This window comes from Xenopus tropicalis, chromosome 5 (genome assembly GCF_000004195.4).
Source record: "Xenopus tropicalis strain Nigerian chromosome 5, UCB_Xtro_10.0, whole genome shotgun sequence".
Taxonomy (NCBI): domain Eukaryota; kingdom Metazoa; phylum Chordata; class Amphibia; order Anura; family Pipidae; genus Xenopus; species Xenopus tropicalis.
Window position 1 is genome coordinate 34,838,553 of NC_030681.2, and position 22,206 is coordinate 34,860,758.

At 37.8% G+C, this 22,206-nt stretch overlaps 1 protein-coding gene across 2 annotated transcripts in view; it reads left to right on the forward strand.

The window, feature by feature from the left end:
- Window positions 1-384: 384 nt before the first annotated feature.
- fancl (FA complementation group L) overlaps window positions 385-22,206 on the forward strand; it is a 29,581-nt gene continuing 7,759 nt past the window's right edge. Inside the window, 10 exon segments of one of the 2 annotated variants that reach the window (NM_001007481.1) lie at window positions 418-583; window positions 3,401-3,459; window positions 3,844-3,904; window positions 4,840-4,896; window positions 5,346-5,443; window positions 7,713-7,809; window positions 11,856-11,924; window positions 18,873-19,023; window positions 20,904-20,987; window positions 22,088-22,133. In NM_001007481.1, the coding sequence (NP_001007482.1) occupies window positions 509-583; window positions 3,401-3,459; window positions 3,844-3,904; window positions 4,840-4,896; window positions 5,346-5,443; window positions 7,713-7,809; window positions 11,856-11,924; window positions 18,873-19,023; window positions 20,904-20,987; window positions 22,088-22,133 (797 nt within the window). In that variant the 5' untranslated portion in view covers window positions 418-508. 2 annotated transcript variants of the gene reach the window in all.

A 22,206-nucleotide genomic window follows, 5' to 3' on the forward strand; every position in this document is an offset into this window, starting at 1 on the left:
TGGCCCATCTCCAAAGCAGATGATTTACACAAACGAAGGCTGGTGAGAAAGCTGCACCCACACTGCCCAAAGCCACACTGCCCAAAGCCACACTGGAACCAACAGCTCTGTAGTATAAAAGGCAGAACGTTCTGAATGAGACACCCAATTGTTGCGCACTGACACCTTCCCACCAACATCTCCCTATGCTGCCCTAATAGCGGCACCGGATGCGCAGGACTAGAGAGCCGAGCCCCATACGTTTCATTACCCAGCTCCGTACAAAGCATTACATGCCGAGCAGCACAGTAACGCCCACATCCCATCACCCGCTACTAATTTATCAGCTGTTCGCACTGACGCCCCTCCCCTATGGTTGTACGTCACTAGCGCGTCATGTCTCCCCGCCCACCCTTAAAGTTTGAGGCGCGCATTGAGTGCGCTGAGAGGAAGTTGCTGGGACTCTGTTTCATGGGAACTGGTTACAGTGAGTCAGGCTTAAGGCGATACCACTGTGTCGGTGGGGGGAATGCTGCGCCAGTGCCCTACTCTCATACCTCAGGATCTGCAAGGGAGGGTGTACGATGGATTCCTCAGTGTACAAGTAATGTGTGCTGCACCTTCATCATTCTAACATTACTGTGACTGTATGTATGTATATTTTTATTTATAAAGCGCTACTTATGTACGCAGCACTGTACAGTAGAATACATTAATACAAACAGGGGGTTATTAAGATAATAATAGATAAATACAAAGTATAACAATAAATACAAATAAATACAAGTTACAGTTGCAATAAGTTAAGAGTCAAAGACACAAGAGGATTGAGGTCCCTGCCCCGTAGAGCTTACAATCTATATGACTGTGGCAGAGATCCCTGCGTGTGGTGACAGCCTCTAGCAAAATATTGGAGCCATAGTGGCGTCACTTACAGTAACCAATCAGCAGTGGAGTAGGGGTGTGGTTGTCTTGATATGGGTTATTGTAGTGATAGGTGTAGATCAGGGGTGGCCAATTGTTTTGGCTCAGGGGCCACATTGATATAAAGACAGGCCAGGCCAGCGTTACGCCTTTTTCACTTGTCAGTCTGCAGGCGCCAAGTCTCGCGTGATGAGACTTGCGGAGTTGGCGGGCCGGATTAAAGGACAAGGAAAGTCAAAGTTACTTGGGGATGCCAAAATGTGAGGCACCCCCAAGTGACTTTAATCGCTTACCTTTTACCCCTGTACGGAGAGAATAGCACTAGCCCGGGGTATCTATAGCGCAGCGCTTCCTGGTTCCGTGCGCGCGCATGCGCAGTAGAGTGAAAAGCCGAACTTAAACAGAGAAGTTGGCTTTTCACTCTACTGCGCATGCGTGCGCCGTTTAGTCCTTAGAAAACGAAGGAGGAAGCGCTACAGGTACCCCGGGCTGGTGCTGTTCTCTTCTAACAGGGGCACCAGCCCAGGGTACAAGGTAAGCGATTAAAGTCACTTGGGGGTGCCAAACATTTTGGCACCCCCAAGTGACTTAGCCTTTCCTTGTCCTTTAAGAAGACCAACATCCGTACGTGCCCCATGGGCTGTAGTTTGCCCACCCCTGGTGTACATGGTGACTTAAGAGCATTATTATTCTTTATTTTAGTTTTTGTGCTGTTTGCAGTTTTACACTGCTGCTATTATGAATTTACACAGGAGCACCCTCTGCTGTTCTAGTTGGATGGCATCCCTGAAATTACTTATGTAGGAAGGCACCTCCTGAACAGCAGGGGCACTTCTGTTGTAAATGAATGATGGCAGCAGTGTAAAACTGCTTTGGAGCCGGTAACAGGAAAACGAACAATTTTCTCATTTGAATATCTTTTCCTTGTTCCTAAGCTGTAGCAGTTTATTTCTTCCTTTAAAGGAAATGATTCAGAAAAGAAGCAATTTATTTCACTATAACATTTGTTTTTATACTACTATTGCATGGGGTTTGGTGTCAGTCAACAGATTCCCCACTCCAAATAACCATTGTAAAAAGTATCTCTAATCTGTTGGGTTTTCCGTAGCCTGGCATGTTGCACGAAGAAGAAATTGATGGCAAGGGTTTGTTATTGTGCTCAAATACTGCTTTTATTAAAAGGGTAGTTCAGTTAAAAGTTAACTTTTAGTATTTCATTGAATTTTCTGTTCTTAGCAACTTTTCAATTGCAATTTTCTCACTCTGCCTCTGTTCAGCTTTCAAATGGTGGTTACTGACTGGCCACCAAGAAAACTGGTTATCTGTCAGGCTACAATTGTAGTTTTATTGTTAAGGTAGCCATACACGTTAAGATCCGCTCGCGGGTGGGTGATATCAGGCAAATTCAGGCTAATTCAGTCGTTTGGCCCTGGAGCCAATGCTGCCCCCGATCTGACTAAATGTTTTAACCTGCCCGATCGATATCTGGACGATTTCAGGCCAGATGTTGGTCAGGCAGGCCAGTTGTTTGTGCACCTACATGGGCCAATAAGCTGCCAAATCGGTCTAAGGATTACAAAATGCCAGAGTGCACACCTAATCAAAAATAATTGAGGTGCAGAAAACTGGAGAAAACCCATTCAGTAACTCCAAAAATAATCACAAAAGCAAAAAAGTATCTGCACACTCAGAAAAAGTATATAAAAAGAAAAAAGTTATTAATTACAAAATGATATCAAGAGAACAAATCCCAACGCGTTTCAACCCAATAAAGGGTCTTCATCGGGGCGAAAAAATTAAAAAAGGGGGCAGGCAGGGGGAATTTTTTTCCCCTGATGAAGACCCTTTATTGGGTTGAAACGCATTGGGCTTTGTTCTCTAATGATATAATTTTTCTTTTGTATTTACTTTTTCTGAGTGTGCAGATACTTTTTTGCTTTTGAAATAGGTCTTAGGGACTGATATCAGCAGCTAGAATCGGCCCGTGTATGGCCAGCTTTACTCTTTCTTACTCATACTTCTATTTAGGCCCTCTATCCATGTTCCTGTCTCTCATTCAAATTACCACTGGCTGCTAGGGTAAATTAGGCCCTTGCAACCAGATAGCATCTTGCTTTCCAAACTGGAGAGCTCATAAATAAAAAGCTAAATAAGTAAAAAATAAATATAAAATGAAAGGTCATTTGTAAATTGTCTTAGAATAGCACATCTACATCACAATAAAATGTAATTTAAAGGAACAGTGCCCCTTTAAGTGTGAGGTTGTTTTTTTTTTTTTTTTTTTTTAATTGGAAGTGTTAAAGATTTTTATTTTTACCAGGAATGCTTTTTGTGTATTTGATGCATTCCTCTGGAAACCCAAAAATGTTAAATCATAAATGTATGCTCTAGTCAGCCCTTCATGTGCTGTTTAGTATTGGCTTTGATAAAATTACAGGTAATCCAGCTGTATATTGTTATAGTCCATTTTAATGAGGATTTGTTTTCTGTTTTACAGGATAAGGATTTTCGTCTCAGGGTCATTTTGCCTGAAGATTTACAGCTGGGAAATGCAAAGTATGTTCCTTAATTCACGCAACTAGAATTTGTATGTCGTAAAGTTATTACAGCTAAAATCACTCAAAAGTCCCTATCTATTGGCAAAGGCATTATGTTGTAAAATGTAACAAAACCTGAACAGGTCTCAAATTAGCGGTATGCATCATTAACAATGAAGCCACTTACCTAAGCATATACGCTTTTACTCTCCATATATTTGTTTTAGACAATTTGTGCAACACTTTCAGCGTATGTCACTGTGCAGGAGTTTAAGCAAATTTAATCATGTCTGGCTCTGTATACAAAAGTTATGCTCATTTTTATGTTATAGAGCAGCACATAAGCTCTTACCTTCCTTGTTTTGTTCATGACTCTGACATAAATTCTCTTTGTCTTCTGTAGAATAGAGTGCAGCTGGAAATTAAAGAAAGTTCTGCAAGCTTATGATCAGATTGTGAAGCAGGTATAAAGGCAGTTGTGGTTTTTTTGGGGTAGTAGAGTACAGGTTATTGTTGAGTGTATTATTTAGCATTTCAACCTCTTTATTTTAAGGGGTAACTACTGTGACAATGAAACAATAATATGAGCTTCATCTCATGGAGATAAGAAACTTTCTAAATAGGATCAATTAAAAATTCTTTACTGTTTTTGAAATAACCAAGTTATTCTTCAGTTGGTTGTCCCTGCAGTGTGCATGTGCAGTAGAATAAAAATCCAAACAAGGCATAAAAATACAACAAGGCATAAGTGCCAGAGCATTTTTCAGTGAATAGAAGCACCAGGCCATGTTCAAGGTAAGCAATTATATATGGACTGGGGATGTGCCTTATTGTGCGAGTCGGGCTTATACCCGTGGGTACGGGCTGACCTCGGCACATCAATTGCAGGGTCACATGCGAGTTCGGGTTTAGCTCTTCTGCTCGCCCTCGCCGCCCACGACCTAACACTGCCGGCTTCCTCTTCCGGCTCTCTAATTTATAGGCACGCGCCCGACACGCTCACCCCTTTTGTAATGTCATTGCGGGGCGGGTCTGTAAGTAGAGGGAAGAAACTGGGTAGGGTTAGGGTTGGAAGGGGTCGGGTAATATAATCTGATTATAGTTTAAAGGTTTCTAATTTCCATGGATGAATCTTACATTTTTGTTTTTGTGATAATTCCCCTTTAAACGCAAAAGGTTTATCTTTATAAGTTACTCCTATAACTATATATTTTTTAATACTTGTTTATTGTATTTAAAAGTCATAGTATTAAAAAAGATGCATATTGTCAATGTTCATAGACATGAAGAATAAAGCATATTTATGCTGTAGTATTTTATAGAACTTTATGGCCCAATTGACCAAATATTAATTTTTTTATTTTTATATAAATGGTTTAATTTTTAATCTCTTTTGTAGAGGCTACAACATAGCATAAACCTCGAAAGCTTCATGATGGAGCTAAAGACCATCTTGGTGAGCAACAGCAATTTGGGTTTGTCAGTTTTTACAAATACCTTTAGTTTTACATTTCATTTACACTTTCATCCCAAAGTATGTTATAAGTAAATTAACATTTGGATCCCTGTGTATTTTATGCAGGAATGCACCGAATCCAGGATTCAGTTCGGTATTCAGCCGGCCTTTTTTGGCAGGGTTCAGTTTTGGCCATGGTCCTGGGCGAACTGAATCTAAATTAGCATATGCTAATTAGGATTCCGAAGAGTTAAATATTAGGGGTGATTTTTTTTTTAACCCTACCCGATCCTAAATAGCATATGCTAATTAGGATTCGGTTCGCTATTTGGCCAAATCCATCTGGGGGGTTTGGCCGAACCTGAAAAACTGGGTTTGGTGCATCTCTAATTTTATGCATTTAAAAGATTAACAATGTATTAATAACTGCCAATGATCTGATATTTCAGGAAGTGGCTTTGAAGAATACTAATGCATTGCAGACACCTCCAGCTCCCCAGTATTATTCCTGCCTTGTGAAAGACATTGAAAGCCTTGGCTGGGATAAGTATGTTTACGTTGTAAGGAAATGTTAGCACTGAAATGGCACACACACACACCCAGCAAGGACAGGAACCAGTTCCCCACACACAATCACAGTAGAGGGGCCATTTACCAACCATCAGATTAGTTTTTTCCCCGATTCGGATTTTTTAGCGCTTAAAGCCACTGAAAAAAGTTGCAACTTTTTGAAGATTTACTGTACGTCAAAACAGCTAAAAATCTGAATCTGACAATTCACCAGTTAAAACTTGCCGAGATCATGTAGAAGTCAATGGCAGATGTCCCTTTTCTTCTCTGGATGATCCTCCTTTTTCTTCAGAACTTATGAGGTTTTTGGATTTTTTTTTCCGAAAAGTCTTTTCCCGCATGTGCTTTTTTATTTCAGATTTTTTAGTAAATGCCAAACATTCATAGAAACAAGTTTATTCGAATTTTAACATAAAAGGACTAGAAAATAGAGTTTTAGTAAATATACCCCCAAGGGTACTCTCCATTTATCCCTATGGGAATCGCCTGACCCTGGGTGCAGGTTATATCCATGAGAATTTATGTAGGGTACCTCCTGCCTCTTTTAATTCCCAGTAGGTAATTGTAACTGATCATAAAGTTTATCTGATTTTTTCAGTGCTTTATTCTTGAAACCTCAATAATGTTTTATACACGTAAACCCGTGTTGTGAGATAAGGTGAGCCCAGACCAAAGTTGGTCCATACATGAGGACTTGAACTCAAAATATCTGAAAACCATTCGCATAAGCCTTCAGATTTGGCCAAGATACATGAAGGTATTTGGTATGATGGTGCCTTAAAGGTGAACGTATGGGAAGAAATGTGAGGGGATAAAGAAGAAAAGATATGAAGAGCAATGCTATAATAATAGAAAATGTGTTGTACATAAGCAGGAGAAAAAAATAGCAGATGGGAGCAGATAAGCCTATGGTTTTTGAGACACATTTGCTTCAGTTCTTTGATATTGTATGCCATGCCTGCCTATGACAAGTACAGCCCTTGCATCTGACTCTTGGCTGAAGTGGCCATTAAACAGAATGCACATTAGTCAAAATAGCTTGTTATACTTTGCAAGAGAAAAAAAAAAGAAAACATTATAATTAAAGCTTATAATACAAATGGTATGGGGAATAAGATGATGGCACTTTAAAAGAAGGAAGCAGTACATGTATTGTCATTTTAAACCATATTGGGGATTACTGTAATATTTTGTGCATTTGTTGTGTTTCTTGGGACTGAAGAGCAAGGATTGTACCTTTTTAATATGCAAATATGCCTGTCAAAGTTTAATCCCATTTAAATTACCTCACTGAAAACTTAATTACATTGTTCAGTTTTGGGCAAACAACAGAGATCTCTGGATACAAGGCATTTAGAACAGCTGCAGTTGCTTAATATATGAAAGTAGAAGATACAGCACCTCTTTCCTAGATGGTTTCTTAACAATTCCTGTTCTGTTGGTGTTAATAGAAATAGAAACCACAGTACATTGGAGCCTTTCCATTCTCATTTTGTTTATGAAACCCCTTTCATTTCTACACAATTATATATTGAAAGATTTCTCCCAAAACTATACTAACATTCTGCACTTGATTTGTATAAATATTTTACTGCCTTTTTTTGTTTTTCATTCTTTATACTGGTTTATAGGCTCACTGTTTCCTGTACAGGGTTCCCTTTTTGTACCTGTTGGAGTTTTAATTAAACATATTCGATTTCACTTTGCTCGGGGCACCACATCCTTCCATTAGCCTCATAAAATAACTTCTTAAAGGCCTCTGATATTTACACAGGTCTTTGCATTAAAGACCTTGTTTACAATATAGTTATGGGATCATTTATCTGAAATGCTTGGGATCTGGGGTGTTCCAAGTAGGAGATCTTTTTATAATTAATAACAGACCAGGCTATTAATCCCGTTTGACCAAACATGGTTATCAGACAGATCACAATCTGCCAACATCTGCATTTGTATGATTCACAGTCTAGTCTAGAGCAATCCTTCCCAAACTGTGGTACTGGCCCTTTCGGAAGTGTGAAACAGTGGTAAGGAAAGCTCAACCCAAAGGCCAGTTAGGGTGAGAATTGGGGATAGATCTAAAGATTTAAAATGATTGCAGTTATTTTTCATGTTTAAAATTCATTACCCTTTGTAAATAAAACCCTTGACTTAAATGTTAAATGGTTAAGGAAAGGTTATTTTAAGGTTCTTATTTTCAGTATAGGTAAAATTTTACTACAATGTTTTTGTATTTTCTTACACAGATTGTCATTTGTGGATACTGAATTGAGTATGATCCAGATAAAAATTGAGGATACATCTGGACGTGATCATTTAGTCACGCTAAAACTCAATGCTAAGGTAACACCCCACCCTTTTTAGCTACAAATGAGCTCTCATTGCTATAATATCCTCCCACCCTACATTTTTTTTCCTCTTATGCTGCTAGTAAGCTCTAAATAGAGGAAGGGGGGTGTGGGCGTGAATTCTAAACAGCCAAGAAGAGAAGCCCCCAAAATCACCCCTGCTGGAACTTCACTTGAATGGGTTTTCATAACAGTCCACTTTTTTCATCAAAATAAAAAGTGTTGCTCACCAAGGGGTTGATTTAATTTAATTAATGGAATCAGCACCTACAGCTTTAAAACATTAATATTTTGCATGTATAGATATAGATTTTTTATAGCAGCAGCATAAACAGTTGGATGCAAATATTTGCGCACCCCTTTGCCAAATTACATATTTAGTGAATGTAGAAGGGAAAATTAGTACTGCAGGAATTAGTGTATAAAGGAACACCAAAAAAATGAAAGTGTATCAAAGTAATTGATATAATGTGTAGCCGCCCAGGCCGACATTTAAACTGAAAACAAGGAGAAAAGTTACAGAGCAGATAACAGGTAAGCTCTGTAGGAATCTACACAGCTTTTCTGTTATCTCCAATGTAACCTGTGCCTTTTCTCCTTTTTTCAATGGCTGCCCCCATGGCTACACAGCAGCTTTGCATAAACTGCTGTAGTGTTTCTGTAGTAGTGTTTCTGAAAACACACAAAGTTTACTAGTACAGGGCAATAGTACATAATATATTAATTACTTTGAAACGCTTTCATTTTTTGGTGTTCCTTTAACATTTGAAAACGTTTATGCACAGTTACATTTTATTTCATGAACTTTAAAACATGTAAAAAAGAAAACAGTAATTGCGACACTCAAAAAGTGTGACACTCAATAGGTCAATTTGGTGACCCCTCTACCTGTCCAATGAAAAGCACTGTTTTGCAAGGCCCCTGATACTTAATTACCTCATTAGGCCTCAATAGCCATAGGGAGCTGTCACCTTTTGATAAGTGCAGAGGTTTACAAAATATGAAAACTCAAATTCAACAGCCATGGGCTCCTCTAAATAACTCAGTACCAGTCTGAAAATGAAGCATATTGATTCCTACAGAGTAGAGAAATGATATAAGAAGATTGCAAAATGCTTCCATCTCACAATTGACAGTGTCTGGAGTATCATCCAGAAATGGCAGTTAAAGAGGGCTGCCAGAGTCAGGCTGAAAGAGCAAGAAAACTTTCAGAGAGAACTGCACGTATGATGGACACAAGAAGCAAACCCTTATGACTTAAAATAAGAAAGCAAGTTTTGGCTGACAAAGAAGTGATTTACCAGCTGCAAATGCATATACAAACATGAACTGCAGGGAAAAGTCTTCAGGAGGAAGCCTTACCTGCAACATCAGTGTCTGACGTAGGCAAAACAGCATCTAGACAAGCCAGAAGCCTTCTAAAACACATGCTGTAGGACTAATGAATACAAATTTTAACTATTTGGTTAAATCACTAAAGTTTTTTATTTTTTGAAAAAACAGGAGGTGCATTTGATGAACAAAAAAAAAACTACCCCATCTGTTAAACATGGAGTGGGTCCAATATGCTTTGGGGCTGTGTGACAGCCAGTGGCACAGGAAATATTGTACATCTACAGGGAAGAACGATTCCAGAATTCGATAATATTCAGTGAAAATGTGAGACAAAAAAAGCTTAAAAGGGGATCCAGCTCCTACAACAATGACTATTATTTTAAACTTGCCTCAAAAGCCACCATGAGCTTCTTAAAGAAAAGCAATCTGAAGCTTTTGGAATGACCCTCACAGTACCCTGACATCAATAAAAATCTATGGGGACATCTTAAACATGCATGATGGCCCAAGCAGTTTCAAATTAGGAGTAATCTGCTCTATAAAAGGGTCTGACCATGACCACTCATAAACCTGCAAATTATTTAGGAATAAGCATATTGATACTTCCATTACACGCTTAACTACAATAGCATTCCTAGTGGAACAGTATCTCCCATTCACTCCTAACAGTGGTATAATATGCTGCCCCAAGCCTATATGTGTATGAAGAAGTAACAAATGCAAGGCTTGTACCTTTGTATGAATGTTTATTTAAATGAATCGCTTTGCTCATTGGTAAAGATTACTGTAACTTCTTAATGCCTATGTTATTAAGTAAATTGTCTGAAGAACTGGTTTCTTTTAAAGCCATTTCACAGTTGGGGAAATAACTGTTTCACTTACTAGCCTGTTAAGCAATGCTATAAAGGTGATTACTCTGTGCATTCTTGCTCGGAAGGTATCTTTTTAATTTTACCCTACATTATTAAGTTGGCGAAACTGAGGCAAGACTTCCTGAAGCAGGCTATGATGCCATCTTTATAACTCTTTAAGTAGTCTTACATTCTTTGTGTTTACTGTTAAACTGCACATTCCCATCAGCAGAAAGATGGAGTTAATAAAGAAAAGCACAGTTTTGCGGCTTGTAATCTGCACTTCCATGTAATGTATAGGGAAGCATCTGGTACATTAAAAGAAGTTTGTAATGTGCCAGCATTAATGCCGCTTTTCTCATTATTTAAACCAAGGTTTTCTGAACTGTTTGTGACTTTTTAATAATACCCTTTCTTGCCTCTAGCCACTCAGGCTCCCCTAAGCTCACAAAGCTAAGTAGTTCAATTTTTCAGCTTTTATCTTTGCCCAGGAGAAGATAAATGGAACTGGGGCATGGATATTTGTAATGGTCTGCTTGTAATCCTGTATCCAGTTAAAAAGGATAAAAAAGGCTAGTATTTAATTTGCCTCAACAGTAACTGTATTAATAACAATCATATTCTAAATGAGGAAAATGTGCAATAACTGGCTAATGCCAAGAAAACATCAGAGTTAAAGATAAATTCAGTCACATTTATATACATGTTTGTTCTTACCAAAGCAATGTGAGTAAAAAGCTGTATTGTTTGTCAGTAGTACATAATATATTAGCCTTTCATTAATATCCATTTTACTTGCATTTATTCTACCTGTCTGTAGACTGGTACAATATGTCTTGTATATGTGTATCTAATGGTCCCAAACCTCTAGCAGTTATACAAAAACAAATATTAAGGGTTGGGTAAAACAAATGTAAATAGTGTTAGAAAAGGGTTAATTATGTGATTAATGGTTTAAGTGTTGCAAAAGATGTTTAGGCTATCTAAACCGACCATATGACTTAACCGAGACCCATGGTTTCTGCCTTACCATTTGTGACCTAAAATTACCACTCAATTCACAATCCTGCCACTGCACTATATGTCCCTGTATTTCCCCAAGGAGGATTGATCAACCTCATATCCATAGTCCAGAGGCATAACTGAGGGGTAAAGACCACTTTATTTTTAGTAGGGAAACACCGAACCTTGGATTCAGCCAAATCCTAAACCTTTTTGCATGATTCAGAGGAATCCTGAGTGCTCAGCCAAACAAATCCAAACCTTTAAAGCCATGTGACTTTAAAAGTCTGGAAAACTGATTAAGACATTTTTGTTTAACGTTAATGCAATTTTTATATTTTTTTTTTTGTTTCTGTTTGATATTCAGCCAAATCCATGTGGATGACTTGGTATTTGCTTGCTCTCTATGTACCCTTTTAGATTGCAAGCTCTTTTGGGCAAGACCCTCTTTACTTTTTGTTTTGGTTATTGGTTATATTTGTATGGAAATTTGTTTGGTATGTCCTGCAAAATATGGACAAGGTTTGTATTAACAGTGTAAACAATTATGGGGAGAAAAAAAAACCTTGTTCATTCAATGAATGGATCTGGTTTTAGTTCAATTACATTATTGTTTAGTAGTTCTCACCGCATCCCTGTAACGGTAGTACATGGTCTGTTGGCATGGCTGGAGGAGGAGACAAAAGATGTTAGTAAAGTTGTTTTAGTCAAACTTTTTATTTAGCGCCACATTTCTCCAATTTCTTTTTGTAACCGTAAAACATTGCCTTGTTACCAACCCAGCAGATTGTTACATTAATAATGTATGTGATATTTTTTTTTTTAATTCATACATGTGTATATATTATTTCAGTACCCTTTTGAAGCTCCTGATTGCTGTGTTGACTTTCCAACTCCTTTTACTATATCCTGGACACCACAGGTAATCATACTTATTTTTTTTAAGAGATATACAGTATATTAAGGCTTTTTCTTATGCACTAAGCACAAGTGTTTTTTGATGCACAGTGTCAATCTGTAGCCCTAAAATAGTTTTACATTGACCTAAATCTTATTGCTTCCTCTGGGCCTGTCACAAGGATAGTCCTGTACGAGTGCTGCAGTAGAAATATAATGCAATAGGAAGCAATGCAACTGATTAACTCATCTTGTCATTGTAACGAATAATAACTAAGGTGAAACGTGGACAATGGGTAAGCTGTAGATCAGTGAACCAATGGGGGATACTGTTATTATGTTGGGTTGAAAAACCCAACATACTGTTCTTCAACTTCAGTTTATTCTTTCGCTTTTTCTTCTTATGCTTAGCGCCCCCCCATTTTCTAAACGCTACTCCTCCTACAGTTTTTAGGGGTACAACACCCAAACTCTCCACACTTCTTCGCCCTATAGCAGAGCAGGTTGCTTGTGCTTTTCTAAGTGATCCCGCCCCCTGTCTTTTTGTGGCGCCGCTCTGAACACCCCAATTTTCCCATTGACTGGAAAGATTTTCAAACTGCTGCCACACTTACAGCTTTGAAGCTAAACCCCCCAAATGGGGTCACCCCTAATGAAACAGTAACATTTGTTGGATGACCGCCAAAGCCACCTACAGCCAATCAGATTTTACCTATTGACTTTTAATGGGGAAATTCAACCTGCTGCCATTCTTACAATATTAACCCCAGGGTCCCCAAACTTTTCACAATAAGTCAATAGGGGATTTTACCTATTGAATTTTATTGGTTTGATGCCAGGGTTCCCAAATTTTGAACAGCCAGTCACTGGGTGATTAAATATTCAAGTGTTTTTTTGTTGTTGTTTTTTTTAAGTAGGCGGAGCCTCCAACAGCCAGATTCAGATTTTAGCTATTGCCTTTTAATGGGGAAATTCAACCTGCTGCCTGGGTGACTTCGTACTCAAGGTTAGAAAAAGTGGGCAGGGCCACCAAAAGCCAACCACATTTCTTTCGCTGTTTTCAGTGGGGAAATTTTAACTGCTGCCATTCTTTAAATATTAATGCTAAGTTCCCCAAACTTTGCAGAGCTAGTTACCAGGTAACTGCGGTTCAGAGTTAGAAAAGTGGGTGGAGCCATCAACACCAATCACATTTAACTATTGATTTTCAATGGGGAAATTCAGCCTGCTGCCATTCTCACAGTATTAACACCAGGGTCACTAGGGGACTGCATTTTTAGGATTTAAAAAGTAGGCGGAGCCACCAACAGACAATCAGACTTCACCTATTGAATTTTTTATTTCATTTAAAATGCTGCCTTTCTCACTCTATTTATGACACTGGCTGACTACATATTCAGGGTTAGAACAAGTGGGCGGAGCCACCAACAGCCAATCCATTTCCACCCATTAAATTTCATTGGTTTATATTTAAACTGATGCCATTATTTAAGTATTAATTCCAGGGTTGTTACATTTTTTAGTAGTTAGTCACTGGGTATTTGCCGTTCAAAGTTTTTTTTAAAAAAAGTGGGCGGAGCCACCAACAGTTAATCACATTTCACCTATTTACTTTTAATGGTAAAGTGTTAAATGCTGTCAGTCTCACAATTTATAAGTCCCCAAACTTTGCAAAGTTGATCACTGGGCAACTCCAGTTCAAAAATAGGAAAAGTGGGTTGGGCCACTAACAGCCAATCAGATTTCAGCCATTAAATTTTATTGGTTTAAATTTAAAATGCTGTCATTCTCACACTATTTATGCCAGGATGCCCACTGTTTGTCACTGGGTGACTTCGACTCAAGGTTAGAAAAAGGGGCCACACCCACCAACCACCAATCACAATTTATCAATTGACTTTTATTGGTTTAAATTTAAACTGTTGCCATTCTTTAACTATTAATCCTAGGGTCCCTAAACTTTGCAGAGTTAGTCACTGGATAACTGCAGTTCCAAGTTAGAAAAAACGGGGCGGAGCCATCAACCGCCAATCAGATGTCAGTCGTTAACTTTCAGTTGGGAAATTTAAGTTGCTGCCATTCAGACACTATTAAAACCAGGGTCCCCAAACTTTGCACAGTGGTTTTTACTATATAACTGTGGTCCACAGTTAGAAAAAGTAGGCGGAGCCAACAACAGATTTCATTCAGTGACTTCACATTTTTCAACTCAACATGAAGTTTGTTCTCAAACTTCCCTTTATAGTTTAGTCTTTATTAGTGAATTTACATATATTTATAAGCAGGAGGAGTAAACCTCATTTTAAACAACAGTGTCCTGTTAATAGGGGCAGAGCATGTTTTGTTATTGTGTAATTTTATCCGGGTTTGGACCAATGCATTTTACCATGCTGTAACATTTGTTTGACATTTTCAGATGCCTTATTACCCATTTCCGATATGGACTGCATTGTATTGTTTAGGAAATTACTGTAGGTAGGAGCTGTACAGAAACTCAAAGATAAATTGGGCAAATTTAGAATAAGTTTACAGCCAGACCATATTTGGTGGGTGTTTATATAGATGCCATAACCTATCCCAAAACATAGGGACTGTGATTGCTTGGCTCCTGAGATTTGTCAGTGAACCAGTATTCTATTGCATCAATATAGAAAAGGCCATTGTGCTTAATTAGCTTTATAGTCCTGTGGGTTGCAGGCCAACCTGCACATCACTGCTACAGATATTACCTGTGGGTGCAATTATAGAAAAAATGTAATTGCTCCAGGCACAACTTTTGTAACCGTTGTACTTCAGTATAGAGAGAGGTTTCAGTGACAACTTTGTGTCCATTACATGAAATAGGTAGTCTATAGATCTCCCTTAAAAATTGGGGCAACACAATGCCACAGTGGTTAGCATTGCTGCCCTTTAGGGCTGGCGTCTTTGATCCCAACCATGGCTCTATTGGCTCCCTAAGCATGCACAGATTTCCTCTGGGAACTCTGGATTCCTCCAACTGATAAAATTAACGTTGTATGAATATGATAGGGTTCTTAGATTGTGAGCTACACTTGAACTGATGTGATGTATAATCTCTGGAAAGTGCGGCAGGATATGTTTAATTTTTATTTATTTCCCGTTATTTTTATAGCGCTGACACATTTCCGCAGTGCTTTAGAGAGATTTTACATCATTCACATCAGTCCCTGCCCCAGAGGAGTTACAATGTAAGGTCCCTATCATATTCACATACACACTATGGTCATTTTAGTCTCAAGAACATACAGGCAGGTTAATTGGCTTTAGTGTGAGACAAAACCCAGATGGACACAGGGAGAACATACGCCTTGCTGATAGTGCCCTTTCTGGAATTAAACTTGGGACCCAGTGCCAGTGCTGCAAACCAGAAGTGCTACCCACTTAACCACTGTGCTGGCCATATGTTGGTGCTGCACAAAGCATTCGATTTAACATTTCCTATGAAAAATAAATTCTGTAACAAAGTTTAAATCCATGAAGGAAACACTACCACAATAAAAACAACTTAATTTGCAAGTTGCATTGTAATAATGAAGGCAAAATACATGTAGAAGTCATGCTAAGCTAATAGACATGCTTTGCATTTTCATGGGCCAGTTTTTGGATATTATTCATTCTGTTCACCTGCTGATCTCTGCAGAACCTACAGTAGTTAGTACAAAAGACTCTACTTACAGTGTGTTGGTTTTACAGTAGCTGTAATGGGTACAACCCCCACAGCATCTTAACCTGCACTTGTCTTTTGTATGCACAAAACATGCTTTGTCGACCTTTTTAAATATACCATATATGCAGCTAGAGTTCCATAACACTTTCCTTTGCCAACTCATGTTTGTTTGCATATTATTATCCTGCTTATACAGCACTGACCTATTGCACTGCGCTTTACACATCAGAGCATTTAACATGTATTGGAACAATGGGATCTATGCTGTCTACTTATGTAGATTGCTCTTCTCCACTGTATCGCTCAGATATAGTTACATGTCACTGACCCAAGTCTGTATCGCTCTGGAGAGTTGCTTTGTGTCCAGCAATACATTCAACTTCACAATGTTAACCGTGCATTTCAGTGATTAACTTTCCTCCCTTGATAACGAAGGCAGTGCTGTTCCACAGTGCCCAAACTCCCTTTATTTAATGAAAGCCTTTCTCCAGCACTTTCAAAGATGCACATCTGATCCAACGGCTGGCAAGACACACTTAACATTTGTTTGCCTGAGAAGAAATAGATTGCCGTCGTCATTAGGCAGCAGTCTAAGACTTATTTCTGAAAATGTGCATTAAAACTCCAAAGTAAGACAGTGAGATGGTGCAATTGATTTCTGCTTTTTTTGTCTGCTCTTTTGTCCATTCTTTGGTTTTTGTTTGTACAGATGGACTTCAAAACTTGGATGTTTTTTTTTTCTGTGTGTATGTGAAAAATAATAGATACTGCTTTGTGGCATCCATATTAAAAATGGGTAATTTTCCTTATGGTCCCTGTCTTCCTGCTGGGTTGATAATGTTTTGATGTATTTTTCCTTTGCTCTGATGAGAGGTCTGCCGCTGCTGCTCTGACATATTCATTTGGATGAATAATTATAACTTGCACAATGTCAAGCTGAAGATGGTAGGGTTTTGTGCGTCATGACAAGTCTAGTAGCCAGTGCAGGTGTCTCACAGCATGATCAGAAACAGCTAGTGTATTCTGGCTCAGAGGAGACATTTAGAGTGGTAAGAAATCACCACCAAGGGCAGTGCCGCCGCCGCTGCCGCTCTTCCCATGTTCGTCAAATAAAATGCAAAATGCTGCTCAGTGACAACTTGCAAAGCATTCATTCATTTGAGTCATACATTTGTATTTTAATTAACGGAATAATTTGTTATTCATTAAATGTTTAGCATGAAAAGCTGCTTTGTCACAAAAGCCGGATGGTGGAATATTTAAGTCCTTCAAGAATAATTACCCACACCTTCTGACCATGCATCAGTGTGATGCAAATTTGGACTGAAGATGACAAATGGGGCCGTGGAACCCAAGATGCCCTAAAGTATGAAGGCCTGGAAAGAGAATTGTTGTAAATGACACTATCCCCTTGCCATCATTAGAGCGACATTGTACATGCTATGATTATTCACTGAAATGAACATGTCACAGGATGGTTTCCCTTAAAGGATTATTATTCTTCCTTGTGCTTAATAATGAAATAGAAAAACCCTGTTTGTAATACATGTTTTCTACTATAAGGCTTTTGTTGCCAGGGGTACGTCAAAACCAATTAAATTAGTGGTTAACAGTGGCCAGTGTGTTTTTTTTTTTGTTTGTTTGTTTCTTTTTGGCAAAAATTAAGAGATTTATTAAAATTAAATTATATTCTCTGAAAACTGTAAGATGCTCATTGGATATACATGCCAAAGCTGCCATTATAAAAGGGATTGCATTGAAAAGGTGACCTGTACTTACTACCAGGTGTGTAGCGCAGGCCCACCCAACTAATATCTGCCTGGAAATGAAGTAGATGTCAATCAGGCAGGTTTAAATATCCCATCGGGATGAGGAACACATTGGCATGTGGTCCTTTCCCGACAGCCTGTATCCCATCCTTGTTATCCCATTGTTTGGCCCCAGAGCAAATAATTGGATAGATCCGATACCACCCACGCAAGGTGGGCATAATGGGAAAGATCTGCTTGTTTGGTGACCTTGACAAATGAGCGGATCTTTCTATGTGTGGCCAACTTTACTTATTCTGTGTAACTGAACATCATTTGATGACATACAGTTTTAAAGTGTGTGTGTGTGTATCTTTATTTATAAGGTATTTGGTTTCAGGATTCAGTGGAATGTTAAACCTTTTTTTTGCAGAATTCAGACATTCAGCTACATAGTCTGAACCCACAAAGGAAAAAAAATACTTTCTATTTACATGAGCTCTTTCAGTTTGATTTATGCAGAAAAGGTGTGAATTAGCAATAGGAACAGCACCTTGCCTTTCTAGTGCTGTTCCGTCCTTCCAGATGTCTAGAGAACTTAAGCTTCACTAAAAGTGGATGACAAGGAGCACTGGTGGGAGCTCCTATACATTTCATTATTAAAAAACACAGTCTTAACTTCCAGATAAAGATAGATAGATAGATATATGTGTGTGTAATAGATATATATTGTACAGACAATATTCCATAGATTAAAAGGAAACCATGGTTGTCTGCCTGTGTCCCATGGACCATTTCCCCAACTCTTTAAGCTCACAGAGTGAACCTTGTTCCATTATGAAATTATTGATTTTGGAATGTGAAGTTTCTCTGCTTTTCAGTAAATCTGTGCATCACTCACTGGAAATAAGATGAACTTCAAGTCCCACAATCGATCACTATGGTTTCCTTTCAGCTTCTTGGATCAGATCATCTATATAAATACATACAAATATAGTTCTTTTTGGAATTTCAGTGTTTCTGCACCTTTTCCATTTAACCACTGGGGTAGTTTTATTTTGTATTAATTTTCTTATTGAATTTGCAGATTAGTGTTTGGATTCTGTTTTGACAAATGTTTGTGGCAGATTTGATATTTTGCCAAATGCAATATATTGCTGCATCCCTATATTTAATACACAATAGGTTTGCAGCACCACTATCACACAACATTTAAACATAACGTTGCCCATCCTATACACATAATTCCTCACCATTTGCACTATCTGCCTTGTAGAAGCAGCCGACTGGGGCATAATGTGCTTAAAATTATCCAAAGGTTTTTATTAAGAACATATTATTGTCAAGTGGTTTTGAAAAACTGGGACAAGCATATGGAAATCACTATTGGCATCCCCAATGAAACCTTTCTATGTACTAGTGTAACCCACTTTTAGAGTGAGTTGAATGAGCATAGTCACTAATAACCTAGGTGCTACTTTCCTTACAACCCTGCACAAATGTCTCTTTGTTTCTCTGAAACCAATTTCATTTGCAGAGTTCTCTGCTGAACGTTTACAAGCAAGTCTCATCAGCACTAGAGTCATTGAAAGGTTTTTGGGATGCTTTAGATGAAATAGACCAAAAGACCTGGGTATTGGAACCAGAAAAGCCCCTGCGCAGTTCCACTATGAGACGGATTGTGATTGGTGAGCAAATGTATTTTTTTTTTTTTTTTTATAACATGGTATAGTAATATGAAAAAAACTAGACTGGAACGTTGGGTTTAGTTCTTACACAGGAAGATGAAATAAGGGGTCAATTGTCATTCATGGCTCTCTACAGGACTAGTAAATAAAAAATTTTCTTATATAAAATAGGACATTTGTCAACAAGAAATATTTTAATTGTAAGTATTGAATGAACAGATGAAAACTTAATGTAAACAAAATATTTTCACTTTTTACTGGATCTTTAAAGACAACTAGAAATGGTGGTTTATTTATGGGGTATGCAAAGCCACTTTCTGCAGATGTATTTTAATATTTGCAGAAGCATATAGTTGAGTATATTTTACATAGACCTATAATGACTTATTTAGGATTTTAAAATAATTACTGTTTTTATAGATTTCCTGAGCTAAATAAGGGCATTCACAAATATTACTGTTGTGTACGACCAACAACCTTTCCACTGTGTTTAATTACTGTAAATGAACCCTACTTATTAGAGTGTGTGGAAGAGATGTCATTTTACCATGGCAGCACCTTTATATATATAGGTATGGGACCTGTTATCCAGAATGCTTGGGACCTGGGGGTTTCAGGATAATGGGTATTTCTGTAATTTGGATCACTGCACTTTGTCTACCAATAAATTACTTAAGCATTAAATAAACCCAATAGGATTGTTTTGCCTTCAATAAGGATTAATTATATCTTAGTTGGGATCAAGTACAAGGTACTGTTTTATTATTACAGAGAAAAAGAAATCATTTTTAAAAATGTGAGTTATTTGATTATAATACACTCTATATAGAAGATGGTCCAGTGCCCCTATGTTTTAATTAAAATATATAGAAAAGTGACACTCGGCTAAGATGTAAAAAATCCTTATTGGAGGTAAAACAATACTATTGGGTTTAATTCATTTCTACATTATTTTTTAGTAGACTCAAAGAGATACTGACAACAGAAATGTATTCTTTTTTACAACTATCATAGTTATAGCTTCTAATGCTAACGGACTGCCATGCTGACAGGTTGAGAAGGGACAGTCAGGTTGACAAAACAGTCAGGTATGGGGACTTCAAATAACAATAACTTACAAAAACAGCCCTAACCATGAAAATGATCAGCATGGCCTATAGGTAACTTTTAATGTTCATTCATATTTTGAAGAGTAGTTTTTTAGTGTCAGTATCACTTATCAAGTTTGGAGATTTCAATTATGGAAAGAACCCTTATCCAGAAGAAAGCAGGGTTGTGGTTATATATGATAGTAATGTTTTACAGGTTATGCACAAGGGAGGGTTGGAGAATGAGGCTGGTATATAATATGCCTGGTGTGGTTCCATGGGATGCCAGTGCTGACACCTGCAGAAAGTGTGAGATTAAAAAACAAAAAACAAATAAGATCACAAGAAAAACAACACCCCATGCGGAACAGCTGGTTTTGAGAATGTTTCACATTTCAGAAATGAGAAGATTATATTGAATTGTGTTGGAAGACATTGAGTTTCCAGCATTTGGTACACACACAATTGCTTGAACTTTGTTTTGGTTTGGTTGCCCAACTGGCACACAAGCTACAGAGGCGGCCCACAGTCTTCTCACTGATGTCAGAAGAAAGTAGGAAACCATAGCAATATATGACATTGGCCCTGTATTACAGGAGTGTCTGCCAGGCTAACAGCAGTCTTGCACCCAAACAGCAGTCTTGCACCCAAACAGCAGTTATAATGCAGATCAGATGCAAAATTCATTTTAGTTGGCCTTAGTGTTCAACTAAATCTACATTTTTTTTATGATATTTCTTGGAATTTGTTCAGTTGTATTAATAATGTATTGTTCCTTTGTTTATTTTGTAGGTAATAATGTTTCCATTACAATAGATTTGGACCCTAAGCATCCAACAATGCTTCCAGAATGCTATTTCCTTGGAGCTGAGCACGGTACACTGCTGATACCATTATTAACATTATAGTATACTTTTCAAGTGCCAACATTTTTTTAGAACACTTCATTGAGTAAAAAAGTTACAAAGTAACAAAGAATTTTCAAATGCGACATGGGTCTAGACATACTTAGTTTCCTAGGTGACCTCAGCCATGTAATTTGTGCTCTGATAAACTTCAGTCACTCTTTACTACTGAGCTGCAAGTTGGAGTGATCTCACCTCAACAAAGCAGTACTAATGTGTAGCGCTGGCTCCTTCTGAAAGCTCAGATTTGGGCACAATGCACTGAGATGGCGCCTACACACCAATATTACAGCCAAAAAAATACATTTGTTGATTCAAGAATAACATTTTAAATGGTAGAATCAATTAATTGCAATGTGATCAGTGTAATTTAGTAATAAAAACTACACTATAAAAGTCCTGACCTAATCCCTTTAAATTTAACTGTAGTAACTAACGAGGAGCCACTGAATTTGGATAAGAGCAGGGAGGGAAAAGGTTAAAAAAGAGTTCACCGCAGGCATCTAATCACAATATTTTGCCCCTAAACAACTGAATTGGTAACTTAAATTTACGTGTAGGGGAATTTCACTGTTTGATAATGATGTCCCTATATCTGCTCTACCAAAGACATGATGCAAGTATGAGGTATGGGATTTCTTATCAGGAAACCTGTTATCCGGAAAGCCCTGAATTATGGGAAGAACATCTCCCACAGAGCCCATTATAAGCAAATAATTGTAATTTTTAAAAATGCTTTCTTTTGTTTTAAAAAAAAAAAAAAAAATTAACAGTTCCTTGTACTTGATGGTTACTAAGCTGCATGAATCCATATTGGTGCCAGAACAATCTTTTTGGGTTTATTTAATGTTTAAATGATTCTTTAGCAGCCTTAAGGTATGATGATCCAAATTATAGAAAAAGATCCCTTATCCAGAAAACACCCAGGACCCAAGCATTGTGGATAACAGATCCTATGCCTGTATTTGTACTGTTACTTAGGTGAAAGGCCAGAAGAATAGCGACATTTTTACAATTGGCATTTATTATTTATTTTTATAATAAAAGATTCTTGCTGATTTCTGCTTTTAGTGGTGAATCCATTAAGAGAAAAACTGAACTCAAACATTCACTTATGGTGAGTAACGTTCTTTCCATTAAATAGAATGTTGTTATTATCTGCTACATTTATTTGTATGTTTATTTTACAT